This window comes from Babylonia areolata, chromosome 3, assembly GCF_041734735.1.
Source record: "Babylonia areolata isolate BAREFJ2019XMU chromosome 3, ASM4173473v1, whole genome shotgun sequence".
NCBI lineage: Eukaryota > Metazoa > Mollusca > Gastropoda > Neogastropoda > Buccinidae > Babylonia > Babylonia areolata.
Genome location: NC_134878.1, coordinates 34,120,085 through 34,137,783, shown reverse-complemented (window position 1 = coordinate 34,137,783; position 17,699 = coordinate 34,120,085). Strand labels below are relative to the sequence as shown.

General features: G+C 42.9%; 1 protein-coding gene across 1 annotated transcript in view; it reads right to left on the bottom strand.

Moving 5' to 3' along the window:
• Nucleotides 1-17,699, bottom strand: part of LOC143279960 (microtubule-associated serine/threonine-protein kinase 3-like) — a 182,728-nt gene that overhangs the window by 111,805 nt on the left and 53,224 nt on the right. The window contains 2 exon segments of the mRNA XM_076584340.1: nucleotides 1,796-1,884; nucleotides 3,874-4,072. Of these exon segments, the coding sequence (XP_076440455.1) occupies nucleotides 1,796-1,884; nucleotides 3,874-4,072 (288 nt within the window).

The following is a 17,699-nucleotide window of genomic DNA, read 5'->3' as shown; positions in this document are numbered from 1 at the left end:
GTGGGGGCAGGGCAGGGCAGGGAAGGTCATGCCCAAAGACAGACACCAGGCAGTGCAGCACAAAAACAAAATCAGCATAATACAGGGAGTGGGGAATCAGGGATGGGGGGTGTGGGGGTAGGGGGGTTGGCGAGGGGTGGGTGGGTGGGAAATAGGATCCAGAAATCAATAAGGAACACAACTCCTGTCCACCATCACTACCACCACCCACTCCACCTTCCACCACTACTGCCATCACAACATTCTGTCACGTCCAACCCCTCCACCCCCACCCCCGACCTCACCCACACTCCACAGATGGCCACCTTGCCAGCCCAGCAAAACAAAAACACTGAAGAGGGGAGATGGAATGGTGGGGGAGGGGGGAGGGGCTAGTGCACAGACATGATTATTCCATTCTTCTCAGTGAAAAAGATGCTGCAAGATGGATGTAGCTGATCCAGAAAAAAAATCAAGATTAAAACACAAAAAATAAAAAATAAAACACTATTTTCTTAATGTGTGTGTATGTATATACACACACACATACATACTTTTTTCTCTCAAAAGGCTGTAATTTTCAAATAAGTGTGCACATCAAGCACAGCCTCCTACTCTTGGAATGGCAGCTGTATGAAAGAATGACAGTGTCACACACAAGACAAAACTCTCCATCCAAGATGAACTCTCCATCCGACCTATCCCCCTCACATTCTAAAAACTCAACATTCTGCATGAACACTCAATGTAGTTCAAACTCAAAACAAAACATTCATGGTGAACTACACCAGCCAATGTTTAATGTTCTAAGCAAAAGCCTCAGATGATAAACTGGTTATATGAATGCACTGCCCATAGTAAAAATGGAGGAAAAGGAGAGAAAAAAATAAACAGGTGGTTGTGTGTGTGTGTGTGTGTGTGTGTGTGTGCAACTGATGTCAACACTTCTGTCAAAGGTAACGGAACGAGTGATACTTTCTACACTGCCTGTCCTAACAACTTCACAGAAAAGGAAAAGAAGTGAAAAAAAAATACTCATGAAGGAGGATTCCCCCCCCCCAGTTTTTTTTGTTTTGTTTTTTTCTGAACCATCAGACTTCCTTCACAAAATGAACAAGAGATTTCACTGATGCTGACTGATATGTACAACTTCAAGGAAAAGACAGAATTTGCCCTCTCTCCACTGGCCATGTCACAATCTTTCCTACAAACAACTTGGATTGCAAAACCAGAAGTCACTCATTCGCTGGTGTCGACTGAAGCAAAGTGTGACAAACATAACAAAGCAGGCAACAGATGACACATCGGTGAGGGCCATTTTTACAGGGTCTATACAGATTTTTATCAAAAAATTTAGAAACAAGAAAACTTGAAAAAAACCCAAAAAAAAACCCCCAAACATTTCAGGAACCTGGAAGGAACGCATGACATTTTAAGTGTCTGCGCTTTGGTCACAAAGATCCTTTCATGATTAAGTTTTAATTTTGTACAACAGTATTTTACTTATCAATTCAATATTCAAGTGGAACATTTCAAAGTTGTGTTGTATCACTGACATAAATGATTATCTTTCTTTTGTTTCAAATATAAGGGGGCAACAAAATTAACAGCTTTGAACAAACCTGTATCATTATAAAAAAAATTTTAAAACTTTTCTGGATTTAAAAAGGCATCTTCTTTAGAAAAACAACAACAAATTCTTAGAACATAAAAGAATTATAAAAACCTGTATGAACCCTTTAATGCATTCTTGCTGTGCCAATGAAAGGTAAAAGGCAGGGACAGACACTGGCAAGGAACAGGTCAGGTGACTTACCAGACTGTTGGTGAGAGAGGGGGCCGACTGACCCAGGGCAGAATTCCTCATGCGCAGCAGGTTGGTGGGCTCTATCAGGGCACTGACACCTGTAAACATACAGACACTGACACCTGTAAACACAGACAGAAACAGACACCTGTAAAACACAGATATTGACACCTGCTGACACGACACCTGTAAAATACACACAGATATACACAGATACTGACACATGTTAACACAATGACACCTGTAACATACACATAGACACACCTATAAACACACACAGGCACCTGCAAACATATACACTGATGTCTGTAAACACTGACAGTTATAAAAACAGACACTGATAAACACAGACACTGAAACCTGTAAACGCAAATAGACTGAAATATGTAAACACAGATACTGTCACCTGTAAACAGACACTCAGGTGTGAACAGACACTTAGGTGTGAACACAGACACCCGTGAACATATACTGAAACCTGTAAACAAACATAATACTGTCAACACACACTGACACTTGTAAACACACAAACACTGACATCCGTAAACACAGACTCTGATACATGTAAACATGTACAGACACCTGTAAAACACACTGACACATATTAAAAACACAGACACTGACACATGTAAAACCACTGACACCAGTAAACACAGACACTGAGACATGACATGCAAACACACTGAAACCTGCAAACAAACATACAAGGACATCTGTAAAACAAACACCTGTAAATACACAGACAATTGTAAACACACAGTCATTGATACATGTAAACACAGAGACACTGACACCTGTTAAACACAAGTAAACTGATACCTGTAAACATACAAGCACTGACATCTATAGACACAAACATTTGTAAACACACACACTGACACCTGTGAACACACAGAAACTGAGAGCAGTATAAAAAAATTTTATTTTTTTTAAACAAAAAACAAACCAACATGGGCCAGGTTTTAGACACTGACACCATTACATACATAGACACCATTAAACACAAGACACCTGTAAACACTGACACTTGTAGAACACAGACAGACATTGACACCTGTGAACACACAAACACTGAAACTTGTAAATACAGAGATTTGCAGACTGATGACTGGAAGGATTCAGGTTTGATCCCTAACACAAACTGGGGTAAGATGAGGGATTTCAACCCGTGGCCAGCTCCTACTCAGAGCTAAGTGTGCTATGAGCTTGAATGGGAAGACTGGGACCACACAATCAAGGGTCACCCATTCATAGACGTGTACTGGAGAGTGTTGCTTAATTTCCTTGTCAACTCTGCAAGTGTCTGTACAGACTCTCAGCCTGGCTGATGTTGGGATATATATTGAGCGTACAGCCTTGTAAAGTAGTCCCACACCTCAAAGGCCCCCTGAAAGCAGGATCATCGTCACCCCCATCATCAATCATCATCATTAAACTATCAAAAACAAAGTGAAAATCTAAGGCATACACACAAAAAGAATTTTGTTTTAGATCACACTGACAAATACTCCCACAGATGTGACCAAACAAATTCCATATTTTAACCACAACTTTCTTTTCTGTGCCACTCTGAAAATTCTCCATACCAAGTACAAAGCCAGACTGAACCAAATTTGTGACACTGCTGACAAACATATCAGCAGATATCCTAGTATCAAGGCTCAATTTTAAATCACTTTCTGCTTGTCTGCTTTTTTTTTTTTTTTTTAATGCATCATACTCTTGGCTAAATGGTACTGGTCAAGGTTTTTATTAAGATTCTAAGAGTTGAAGACTTTTCAAGACACTGAATTGAAGGACAAAACATATTTTTTCAAGACCTTTCCAGCCCCAGGAAATGGTTCTCTCATTTTCCTCAAGACTTTTCCAGGTTTCTATGACTGGTCAAAACTTTTCTCCATGTGTGTCTCTGTCTTTCTCTCTCTGTTTTGCATTGTCTTGTCTTGTCTTGTCTGCCTATCTGTCTGACTGCCCATCCAGAACAATGACAAAACAAAGAGGGCGCAAGAGGAGAAGAGAGTGAAGGAGGTAAGCTGAAACCTGCTGAATGGAAGGTAACATCACGATGTAACAGGCAACCAACTCACTGTGACTGATGGGCGGTGGGGGCTGGGCCAGGGTGGGTGTGGAGGGCATGCTCTCACGGCGCTTCTGCTTGGTGTCCTCCGACAGGGTGCGGTGCAGGCGGCGCAGGCTGGAGGGCACGCCGAAGGGCAGGTCGTCGCGACATTTCCGCAGCAAGGGGGAGGGCAGGGGTGACGTGGGACCCATGCTGCCTACCTCCACCTGAATAACACACACCATCACCATCATCATCACACAGGGTTCCCACATAAAACAAAATAAAAGTTCCATACTTTTTCCACACTAAATTCAACATTTTCCAAGACTGGCATGCCATCAGCAAAACGAAACAAAACATGTGAGACAAGGCCTTCAAGACTCACTTGTGATACACTTAAAAAAATCAAAAAAAAATCCAAGCTTTTTATGTCTTGAGTATAATTTCAAAATTTAACATTTAAGATGAGAAAGATCAGTTTAAAGCAAATTAAGTCCTCTAGCATTAATTACAGAGTAATTTCTATTTTTTACTATCTGCACCAAAACGTTTGCAAAATAAATAAAACTTCCATGCTTAGCAAAAGAAGTTCCTGTTTGAACAAAAAATGATAATAATGACTGCTCTTGTTGTTGGGTCAGAATATCAGATCAAAGTGCCAAGTTTAGAGAATACATAAAATATAAATATAACAGTAAATGCAGTTTGCATATAATTAGGCTTCATTATTTTTTTTTTTTTGTGCCCATCCCAAAGGTGCAATATTGTTTTAAACAAGATAACTGGAAAGAACTGAATTTTTCCTATTTTTATGCCTAATTTGGTGTCAACTGACAAAGTATTTGCAGAGAAAATGTCAATGTTAAAGTTTACCACGGACACACACACAGACAAACGAAAACACCGGGTTAAAACATAGACTCACTTTGTTTACACAAGTGAGTCAAAAAAAAAAAAAAAGCTTCACTGGCTGGAACTCTTGACTTGGGACACTGCAGACTGTTCTTGCTACATCTTGTTCAGACAGATCCAACATGTCTTCAACCACTGTATGTGTGAAGGGATATTAAACAAAATTCCTTTCAGATCCAGCATCATATTCCCTACAACTTCATGTAACCCAATACTCCCAGCCTTTGTCACACATCAGCAAAGTGTCAGCCATAAATGAAGACTGTCAAGTGTGGGCATATATGTAATGAAATGAAAAAAAACAACAACAAAGAAACATTCAACAGCACTGACGGCATTGATGGTTGCTCACATGATGAAAACGAGTTTCCAGCCAAAGTTGTTTTTTTTCCCAAAATGCATTCTCACATCATGAAAATGTGCACATGCAAGCACGTATTCATGAACACTACAAAAAGGAAGAAGGATATGCTGCCTACGACACAATTATTCTATTTACTGCTGTAGTTTTTGATAAAGCAAGACTGCAACGTGTGCATGCTGTGCATTTGTGTATGTGTGTGTGTGCGCGTGCGTGCAGGTAATTCAGCAGAAATGGGATGAGTGCTTGTGCACAGGTGTGGTCTGCATAATGAATGTCAGTGTGTTTTAATCATGAAATGCTTTCAGACTCCAATCATGTCAGACATATGGAGATTGTGATATGTTCAACTAGCTGAAGCGCATGCTACAAACGCCCATTCTCTCTCGTGTTCTACAGCACCCACGCACAGCGTGCGAAGACCTGGCCCTGCACTCCAATTATATACTCTAAAACACTTTTTGTGTGTCATCAAAAAAATAAAAAAGAATGAAAACAACTGGTGGGTGTTTATGATAATGCCAGAAATGGGATGATGGACATAATTCTGGGGAAGGAGATGGGTAGACAGGGAGACGGACACAACTCATATTTGATGAAAACAAATGCCAAGGGTGGATATCAAACTATCCAATCCCACATATAAAAAATGATGGCAAAATGTGAATCTAAACCTACTGGTACTTAACCCAGTCAAAACGTCTTTCAGATGAGATGGTAAACCAAGATTGCATGAGCAGCCATGGAGAGCATTTATCACAGAGAAATATGTTGCGACAAACAAGCACTAGCCCCCAGAGTACAATACAGTATTCTAATGATAAGTGTATGCCTATTTGCCTATTTCAAAGGCTTGATGTTTGTTGTTGTTGTTGTTTTTAAATGTCACAATATTCTTACCATATACCAATGTTGAAGTGCAATTGCTTTTCTTTAGTTTAATCAAATTTTACTTTATCAATAATACTATCATTACACACTATACAAAGGTAGAGTACACTTATTTCAAAGGCCTGTTGGTTGTTTCTGAACCCAAAATAAAAACAAATAAAATAAAACAAGCTGTCCCTCACCTCATCCTCTGATGGGTCAATCATGGTTGGAGTGTTTGTTGCAAACTTGACCTCATTCACATTATCATCACCAATAGTCCCACACTTGGTACCAGAAACACACACACACACACACACCCTTCAGGATGCACACACGCCCCCTCACAGACTGCCAGCACCCTGAGCCCTTCACAAACTAAGAGACCACCGCCTGCTCTGCTCAGAGGCTAAGTGGATTAGCAGCTCCCTGTCTAATCTTCTCGGGTAGGGCTGTTTGGTTCTGCACCCACACACTATTGCTTGCTTTCCTTCCCTTGTCCAATGTTACACGTCTGCCCCTGTATTTTTGACTGACCACAGACTGACCACTGGGCTGGGTGGGTGGCAGACAAGGGTCAGTGGAACAAGCTACAGGTGCTTGGGGATTTGACCGCTGATCTCCTAATCACTCACCCCTGGACAGTCCACTCTCACACACACTGCCTGGTCATTGCAGCCCAAACCCCGGGGGCACATGAGCAGCAAGTGTTCTCTTAATTAAATAAATAATAATAGATCGTTCTTCCACAAAATTACTGTCAAATCAGGGACAGGAGCAGTGCTTATTAACTTAACTGATTCATTAAACAATTCTGTATGTCCTACAAAAAAGTCTTTCTTTTTCTTCTTTTGTATTTTATTTACATGCCTGTTTTATTTTCATTAATTTCAAAGATGGTTAGGTTTTCACTGCTTTTGATTTGCTGTTGTTGCCGTTTTGTTACACCAGATTTGTACAGTCAAACCAGGGACTGGAGCAGCACTCAGTATCTTAATAATTAGTGCATGTGCTTCTCTTCTTTTTCATTTTTTTTTCCATATCTTTACCAAATCTTGGTTCATTTCAATGTTAATTGTTATTAAACAATATGTCCTTCAGCAAAGTCTTTTTTCCCTTCTTATTGTCACTTCACTGTTTTATTTTGCTTCACCTGAAAGTTTTTTCCTTTGTTTTTTTCAATTTTACTTTCACAGTCTGGCTTTCTTTTTAAACAACATACCGATTTGTTTTCTGTAAAGCTACAAGTGTATTTGTAGGTTAAACAAGCATTTTCTGAGAGCCAAGGTTGTTTGTGTCCACTGTTTCCTGTTTCATTTTCCATGCCAGCATTTTAGTTCCAAATCTGTCAGTCAGTGAATGACTGAGTGCTGTGAGTGGTTGTGTGTGTGTGTGTGTGTGTGTGTGTGTGTGTGTGTGTGTGTGTGTGTGTGTGTGTGTGTGTGAGCATGTGTGTCTACATACATGCAAATGCAGGATCTGTTAGGGTTTCATGATGGAAGAACCAGATAAGTAAAAACGGAATTCTTTGAAAACTGTAAAGCAAAAAATTTTAAAATATTCTCTCTACTTCCTCCCTCCTCAAACAGTCCCTTGTCCTGACAGGTTTTGTAGCTGGACCCATGGTGATGAGGAACTAATGCCTAACATTTATTGCTTCCACTGAAATCAAATGACTCACTCCCAAGCCAGTCAATTCAAATCAGTATGAGTGAGAGAGAGAGAGAGAGAGAGAGAGAGAGAGAGAGAGAGAAATGTGTGTGCATGCATGTGTGCAAACATGCAAAAACACAACCAGATGAAGCTGAAAAAGTACACCTATCAGTCACTCAGATGGTAAGCAGAGGGGAAGAGGTATGTTTTGAGATACTTTTTAACTGAACTAGGGAAACTATGAGATGTCCTGAAAATGGCAGTTTGTTCCCAAACCACTTGCTAAGATATGTGAAAGAGCACAATGACCTTAAGATTTACAAGACTGGGAATGATAGTGTCACATGATGTCTTTTTCTCCAGACAAAGACATAAATTAAAAGCATCCTGTCACTTTTTTTTTGTTTTTTGGTACACAATCTCAAGTGTTCTTTATAAAACTTAACTAGGACACAACCTTCAGGACTAGGACATGGAAGCAATAAAGATATGGCTACACCAAACAGCATCATTTATCATATTCATAGCTGTAAACCTTGGGTGAGGAGGGGGGTAAAGTAAACATCCAACTTCTCAACTTGTCAAAGGTTAGACAGATCTTCCCCTCTTGAGATGGTACACATATTCACAGTGCTTCTGGTAGCTCTTTTAAAACATGAAGGATACATGGCATTATGTTCATCAAGTGGATCCCTTGCACATAAAAAAACAAAACACAAAACTAGAACACAAACATACATGAATGAAAAAAGTGAAAATCCTATATGGGTGCTCCAGTTCATCATTTGGATGGTCCACTGCAATGAAGAAAGGTTGTTTCCCCTAATCAATCAGAAACTTGTACGATGATGACTACAACAGCGCGAGGCATGCCTTGCTTTGTGTGTGTGCAGCCATGCAGAATTCATTAGAATGTATAGCAACAGAGTGAAACTCTGAAGGTAGTATGAAATCTCTTAGAATTGTGGTAAAAGAGTTCCTGGGAGTCTCAAATGTTTAAAAAAAAAAAAAAATAACAGAAACCATGCTACTGTTTTAGTTTCAAGATGTCAGTGTGCAACACCAACAACTTAAAGACAGAAGAATATCAAGTGAAACAACACTGTCAAACACCACCAAAAAAAACAACCCAACAACAAAAAAATCCACAAGCTGATCAAAAGCACATGCAATATGCACACTATGATTGACCTTTGCAATGGGACGCTCCATGACAAGACAAACCATTCATTACTTTTTCCGTTAACTTAAGTTTACAGAAACAAAATAATGATGAAGAGGGTTGTTGAGGAGGTGGCATAGTAGTTCAATTCATGGTACAGACCCAACATGTCCCAAGGACAATCACACACCGAACAGTTCTGTATAGTTCATGGTTCAAACCTAAAAAGCCACATCTAAAAAACCACAACAAACGTAAGGCAAAGGCAATGAACACTATGGTGGAGGGGGCAACTGCAGGATCATGTTCCTCTTTAGACTGGGAACCAACATCAACTGCCTCTTTCCTGAAGGTCACCTCTTTCATTAGTTACAACTCCTAACTGTCCAGGGAAAAGGGGGCGTAGGGGATGGCAGGAGAGGGGGGGTACGGCTAATGGCCAACCTTCAAGGTAGAAATCAACACTTTGCCCCAGCAGCATGGAATCCCACTGGGCTTGTACTAGTTCGAGTTTCTCTCTGGCAGTTAAGAGCAGAGAGGACTGATTGCTCATGCCTTTCACCGGCATTATTCCAAGCTGTAGCCAGGATCAAACAGCTTCTTCACTAGTACATGCCTGCTTGCCTGCCCAGGGCTATCCAATAGCACCCGCCATCAGCACTGATCCCTCATTAGGAGCATTATTTAATTGTTCCTGCTCCTTTTCTTATACACCATTACCAATACCACTTGATATCAATTACACAAGGAAATGAAATTAATGGGGAAGGGATATTATCTGCTGATACTTGACTCTGTGTCTGGGAGAGAGAGAGACAAAGAGACAGAGTGAGGACGAGTAAGATAGAATGAGAGAGAAAGAAAGACAGAGAATGACAAAAAGAGTGAGGACTGGGGAACAAAACAAAGTCAGAAAGGGAGAAAGTGTGTGTGTGTGTGTGTGTGTGTGTGTGTGTGTACATGTGTATGCATGCACATGTGTGTGTGTGTCTCTGTGTGTCTGCATACGCCCGTGTGCATGCACATGTTTGTGCAAATCCGCAAATCTCTTTTTCTATCCAGCTGATAAATAACATTAATGGAAGAGAGGAGATCAGTCTTTGACATTGCCTTTCTTGGTTTCACAACCAATGGGAATCACCTGGTTCCTACCCCCCTCTCCCTGACTTTCCCCTGCCTGTAATTTCCCTTTCTCTTGAACTGTCCTATATGGAAAGACAGCAGCATCTCCAGGAAACACAAGATCAGACCCCTGTGTACACCAATGTATTTCATCTTCCTGTATACATGCGAGATATGGACCCTCACAGCTTATTTTGAAAGCCATGGAAATGAGGTGTGCACTAAAAAGTGTGCCAAACCATCAAGCAGCACATTGTACCTTATGAAGATCTGCTGACATCGGTTGAGTAAAGAAAGCTACACTGATATGGCCACACAACAGGACCCAAATGGCCTAGCTAGAACAATCATCCAAGGAACTGTTGAGGGAGGCGAAGACCGAAAAAACGATGGACTGACAACACCGCAGAAGGGGACAGGAAAACCATTTGCTGACAACCATGCTTTTGAATGCTGGTCTAGCAGTAATGCAGTAATTTGGAAGCATGTGTCCAAAGGATTAAGCCCTGCACTGGACTGTCAGCATTTTTACCCCTCAGCCCTCCACCAGACCTTAAGTGGTGGACTGAATGCTAGTCTTTCGATCGAGATGATGAACCAAGTACCATGTGCAGAATGCTCTTAGTAAAAAGAACCCACAGCATCAGACAAGTTGTCTCTGGCAAAATTCTGTTAAAAAAAAAGAAAAAAAAAGAGCAATACAGTTTCTGTTTCATGGAGGTGTCAGAGCTTGCAGACAGATCAATATATGCTACACCACATTTGCTGTTAAATAAATGATAAAAACAACAACAGATGCCTGGCCTTCACACAAACCCAACACGCTGATCAGGCCTTGAGATACAATCAATACAAGGCAAAACAAAACAATACAACAGCCTCCAACCACCCACACACACCACACTGTCTTGATACCTACACGAGGTGAAGGGGTGAGGGGGTGTCCAGCCATGTCCACGTTCCTGCTGCCGTCATCAGCAAACGAGGTGATGCGCACCCGAAGCGTACAGCCACGCCGCCGCACAATCACCGGAACCTCCTCCTCATAAACCATCGACTCATTCCGCTCCAGCCCCCCCTGCTGGTGGTGGGGATGGAGGTGTTGCAGTGGAGGAGGGGGGCACTTCTTCCTCAGCTGCACTGGAGGCAGCAGACGCTTCCCCTCCCTGGGTGCCGACTCCTGTCTGGGGTCCTGAGGCTGGAAAACATTCCTCTCCTGGCTGTAAGCTGAGGATGTTCCTTCAGCGCTGGATGCAGGCTTCGTCTGCTGTTGCAGGGTCATGTTCACTTTGCTGGAGTCTTGTCTGGCATCCTGAGGCTGAAAGATGTTCCTGTCATGGCTGTCAGCCAAGGACGTTCCTTCAATGCTAGATGACCGCTTTGTCTGGTGCCGCAGGGTCACTCTGGAGTCATGATCCACTGAGATGCTTCTGCTAGGCCCTGGGGGTGGGCGCTGTGTCACATCCTGAGGCTGAAGGACTTTCCTGGTGAAGGAAGAAGACACTGCCGCTTCCTGTCCACACTGGGGGCAGGGACTGTCGTCCAATTCCGGCACTGTGGTCATCTGTTTGTCAGCCATCTCCACCTGTCAGTTTCAGAGCAGCTCAACTTCTTAGTTCTATGTCAGAAATGCTTTGGAAGTTCTGTTTTTGTTGTATTACGCACTGTTTGTGGTGACCAGGTCAAGTTCTTTCTCTGTGGAAGATATGTACAGATGAAAAGAACTGAACTGGAGTTAGTTTGCAATCCTGTGACATTCTGCTGTAGGGTGAACACTGCAAACAGTGTTTTCATGTTCACATCTTGACTTTCAGAAAAACCTCCTCTCACAACTACCACGCGAGATGTTACTTTCTGATCATCACTTTTTCAGAATTATCCTCTTTCTCTTACAAACACAAAAACTCTTGTCTCAATCTTTCCCAACACTAGCAGCTTCCCTTGCAGATCAAGAAATCAATACAGATTCTCTTACTTTTGGGTCCCCCACACCGTCACAGCCCACACTTCTCTCACACACACTTCTCACAGAGTAATTACCGTCACACCTAGCATTGTACTACATCGCCCAGGCCAGCAAGCAACAGTCCTCTCCCCTTTCATGTGACGTCAACACCAGGGCAGAAGGAAGGAGGGGGTAGCATGGATGCAGGTGGCAGGATCCCATCTTCATCCTCCCAGCCAACACCATCACTCGTCCACCTCTCTATCTGCCCGCCCCCACGCTTCAACGTCACAGGCCAAAAATCGAAAACAGCCTCTCAATAATACCAATCAGCAACAGTGCTTCATTACATGTCCCTTGCTGAATTCATCCTGCCCGCTGCTGTGAAAACATCTGTGGCTGCTCCAGCATCATTATACAACAGTCGCAGCCATGCTGTTTGAAACAAGACAGGTTCCTGGCAACACATTTCTCAGTTTTCTTTCTGTTTGTCAGCACTATGTTTTAAATAAGAGCCATGGCCATGGTGTCTGAATAATTGAAACAGAACTGTTCCTGCCAACACACAGTCAAATTTCTTTTTTTTATCTGTCAACACTGTTTCCTCCATCAATCAGGTTGTTTTTTTTCTTTTTTTTCTTTCTTTCTTTCTTCCTTCTCCTCCTCTTTAAAATTCATTTAAATTCATTTATTATTTTTAGGTGTTCAGATTACTGGCTATCACCCTTGACCATTTAGTACTGCCATCAGTTTAGAGTCATGATGCACTTTAACTTTCAAGACAACAATAAAACAGGACTTTCCTTAAATTATCACAGGGGAGAGGAGAGAGGAAGAGGGGTGGGAGGGAGAGAAGGAGAGAGAGAGAGGGGGGGAGAGAGAGAGAGAGAGAGAGAGAGAGAGAGAGAGAGAATTCCAAGAGCCAGTCTATTTTTTCTTGAAGAGTTCAATATATCATCCACAGAAAAAAGGCTATAACGTATTATCATTCACAGTCCCAACAGTCAACCCCACATCAGTTTTGCTTCAGAACATTCTATACCAACAAAAAATGAACCTGTTTGACAGTCAATCTGCGGCATGAAATAACAGCAGTGCTTTTGTAAGGTAACACAGTACAGTATATATTCTCTTCCAAAACCCCACCCAATAATTCCAAGGCAAGGAACCTAAGACAGGTATGGAGGTAGAAATGTCTATGACAGAATGCAGGGACCTCTGGGCAAGGCAAGCTCTCTGGGGGTAGGCAACACACAGCCATTAACCAACAGCTGCCCTCGCAAACCCCCCAGACTCACCCAACCCCCTGTACCTCCCCCTACCTCCCCATCACACAGAAACCATTAACCAAGCCTTGCCCTGAGGGTGGGATAACTCCACACATCTACTTTACATTTCTTCTCCCTCTCTCTCATTCTGTAGAGACACCCGACTGCAGATCCATTTCTCAGAGCATCACAATCATTAAAGACAAATAAACTGTCTCCTGGCTCTTAGACGTCATCTGTACTCTCTGTAGGTCTTTTTGTACTCTGTGCATCGTTTGCATTTTATGTGTCATCTCTACTCTATGTGCGTCATTTAATCTCTCTCGGGCTCATCTACACTCTGTGTGTCATTTGCACCTTGTGCGTCATTTGCACTTTGTGCGTCATCTGTACCATGTACGTCATTTGTGCTGTTTGTGTGTAAGCACTACAGCTATGAATGGGCTGTTCATTCTTTGCTGACACTCTTTTCAGGTCATAAAAGCTGAACAGCCTTAGAAGACAGAAAGACAACAACCACTAAAAGAACTTCAGCTCCTTTGCAGGTCCTTGTGGGTCTAGGTTTTCAAAATGAGCCAGCAGATTATTCCTGTTGCCCTTAACTGAGTGGAAATGAGATGTGTGTAAGCCAGTCTTCTGTACTTGGGGTGCTTTTCAGTCACAAACATCTGGGAAAATGATGCACTAAGAAAAACGTTCTCTTTTCTGTTGCTGTCTCTTGTTTTTCAGTCTACTTTCCCCCTATACCGTCTTCATCTTTCCATCAGCATTTCAAGCCTTCCCTCCAAACACTATCTTCTTCTCACTGGTTTATCATCTATTCTCTGAAAGGTGATTTGACAGTTCACATTCATTCACTCACTCACACACATTGGGAAGGGAGGGTTGGATGCATAAAATAAAATTGAAAAATGAAAGAGAATCACAGATTGTTTACTTTCACCAACTTACTGTCATTTCTTATGGAGCCTTATGGGTCAAGTGCTCTCTGACTTGTGCACAACTAGATACAGTCAACAGCACAGTGACAAAGTGCTGGTGGCAAAAGGGGGTGGGCATGGAAGGAGGAGGTCTGAATATAGAAATTACATGTCATCTCAAACTAAGCTTTGGCTGCTCTTAGAACTGGTTCCTCTGTTTCTGCAAACTAAACTTTGGCCACTCTAATTCAGTTATTGGGTCCTGTTTCTCGGAGTCCACATTTCATATGGGAGAGGGAGGGAGAAACCATGTGATAACAACCTACTTTCAAATCAAATATAGAATTAAACAATAAAACAAGGAGTATCCATCCATAGGCTGCTTTCATCACTAAAATATTCCTGTGAGCAAATACCAACTATAGACCCCCCACCCACCCACCTTTCACCCAAAATATATGCAAACAAACTGACCAGAGAGAAAAAAAGTTGTTTGTATTATACAAAATAGATATCCTGAGATACAAACTGAATTCAGATTGTCTGTTTTCAAAAATGAACAGGAATTCAGAATCAGCCGGGTACCAGAAGGTACAAAATATACAGAGCCTCAGAATCAATGTCACCTGGAATAATATGGTAAGAATCAATGAAAAACAAAAATAGCTGATCTGTTTAAAAAAAGAAAAAGAAAAGCAAGAACTTTTACTGTCAGACCCCCATTCTATTCCAAGAGACAATGAATGGAGTCTAGAAACAGGGAGTTGTTAGTTTCAATGGTTGGAAGTTCAGGTCTTCAGCCAATTTATATCAGTCTAAGCATGTTGCTTATTTCCTGTTTATATTATGACAGGGATGTTGTGTTCACACATATACTGATGAAAGGTCATCCACTCTACACTAACGATAAATCACAGCACATGCATACATATGTGTATATCCCTTCAATTCAAAACATGGCAACTCTGTAGTTGTTAATGTATACTAATGGTCTCCATGCTAGTGCCCTTGCTCAAAGATCCTAAACCTACTGGGAATGGAACAATGAACTGTGGGCTTACTTTCCCTTTCACTATTTATCGTTAAATGACAAAGCAAGGGGTACGGTGGGCAGAGTTAAAACAGCTGCCAGGTGGTTAATATCTACCTCAATCAGTCAATGCCTAAGACCAATACATTGTTTAACTTGAAAGAACTATTGCTTGAATTCAATGTATCCAATACATCGCCACCAAGGAATCGAGCAGCACAACTATTATCTGGATATCATTCCATGTATAATTCCAGTGAGGTCAGTTGACTCTCTGAGTAAAGCTATGTTCTGCAAAGCCTACATGCATCCAGTAGTATTAATAAACGAATGCAAGCTGTGAGCAAAAAACAAACTGCCCAGGATTCAGCACAATAAAGTCACTACATCAGTAAATGAATGTCTTGCCGCATCAGTATACATTGTCCAAGATCTGCTGAGAAATGTCCTCATTACGGTTCCGCACATGCATACAATTGTGTCCACACAGGCAAAATATTACCCTTTGCTTTTTAACCCCTTGACTGCTGTTGATGAGTATCAGTATTCTTGCCACTGTAGGGCTGTCGCCTTACTGCATTACGAATGAACTTACAGGTCAAGATGTCAGTCATCCTGCTTTAACTGGTCTTCAAGCTTCTTCCTCATGGGACTGCATTACATTTGTTTTGACAGAAGCAATTTACACCTTTGTAAAAGAGCACAAAAAAGTAATAACTATACTTCAATCTCATGCCAGACTGGTCTCAGTTCATCGAAGTTCAGCAGTCAAGGGGTTACATGGGGTGACAGAGAAGAACAGTTCACACACAGCACAGACTGGTCACTTCTGCAATACCCGATGTCACCACTACCACCATTGTCTCCCCAGACATGAATGTGCCCAGTCCAAATACACAGAAGGACCCATGAGGGTCAGCGGACTGCTATTCGCTGTAAGTGATCCACAGACACACGGCTGGTATGGCACGGATATTATAGAGAACTGACCCTCCCCTTTCCCTACAACGACTTCACCTTCACGTTGCGGCCACAATCACTCTGGCACCAACCCTGTGCCGCCAGTCTGCCTGTGACAGCCGTGCCGTGCTGAGGCCGCTGTCAACTGCGCGCCCCTCCCCACCCTCTCTCCCTCCAACCTTCCCTGTCTGCTGCCTTCTTCCTTGCCTCCAGCCTGCCCTCCCAGCCCCCAGACAGTGCCTGTCCCCTCCCTGCAGCCTCAGCAGCCTGCCAGTAAGCCGGCTGGCCTCCACCCAATTCGCCTTGGACACACCGCTCTGGCACAGAAATTGAGAGATTTCGGGATCATCTGGCAGCTTTGATCAGGTAGGTGACCTGGCGGTCACATAAAAGCCAGCACTTCTGTGTCACGCCAATCAAGACATTAATCAGGAAGAAAGCCTGGCGGGGAAATGTAAGACGAGCTGGAGGAGGAGGGAAGGAGGATGTGGGGTGAAAGGGGGGGGGGGGATAAGAATCAGAAGTATAAGGAGGGAGTGCCCCCGCCCCTCTCTATACATGTATAAACTGGGTGAATGAAGTCTGCGCATCCCCGATTCAAATGTACCGTACATGGTCAAGTTCAGTATCAGCCGCCCACTTCTTCATGCCAACTGTTCTGCCTCCATGGATTTTTGTTGGTAAAGGAAGAAGGGGATCGCAAATCTTGCTGACCGCGGGTGTTCAACGCTTCTCTTCACCCTCTCTCCGTCCGCCAACAGTCAACAACACAAAGAGCATCCACTCTCCAGCAACAATAAATATTCTTGGCTTCAATAGTCCGTTCACTTAAAACTGCACACCATACCGCACACACTGAGCATGTAAATATTATGTATGTTAATCTATAACTCAACCGACTGTTCTGGCCAAAGACCTTTCCTCCTTCGCTACCGCCGCCCGGAAACGGCAAGGGGTGGTGTTGGGGGAGGGAAGAGCAAGTGAAGTGTGGTGTGTGTGTGATTGAGCAATACAGAAGAATCGATATTTTGTGGCGACGATTGAAGCCGTCGGAAGACTGTCTGTGGTGTATGCGGTACAGAACCATAAACACTTCGCCAGCTGAAAAGCGAGAGAGGAAACTGGGTGGGGTGGGGGAAACACACAGACTGACTGACAGACTGTTGGACAGAATCGTGCGAGCGTGAGAATGTGGCCACTTGAAAGCCAACAGTTACACACAGGAGGAGAAAGGGGGTAGGGGAGTGGGGGACACGCTCAGTCCAGGTGACAGAGACAAATGGTCCACGCTGTTTTCCACACAGTGTTAAAACGTACAATTGGCCACCAGCTTCTGGGGATCACCGTCTACGTCCTTTTGTGTGTGTGGGTGTATGTGTGTGTGCTTTTGTGTGTGTGCTTTTGTGTGTGTGTGTGTGTGAGCGCGCGCGCGCGGACAGGGCGATGACGGGTGGCGGGGGGGGGGGGGGGGGGGGGGGGCGCAGGGCAGAGAGGATGGAGGTGGAGGGGGAGGGGAATGTGTGTGTGTGTGTGTGTGTGTGTGTAAGGTTGGTTGGTAGGAAGGGGACAGAGACTGATAGAAGCGTCACGAACTTTCCTCATTGTTGACTTATCCTCTTGCCTTCTCGGCAATATCCAGTTTTCCCCC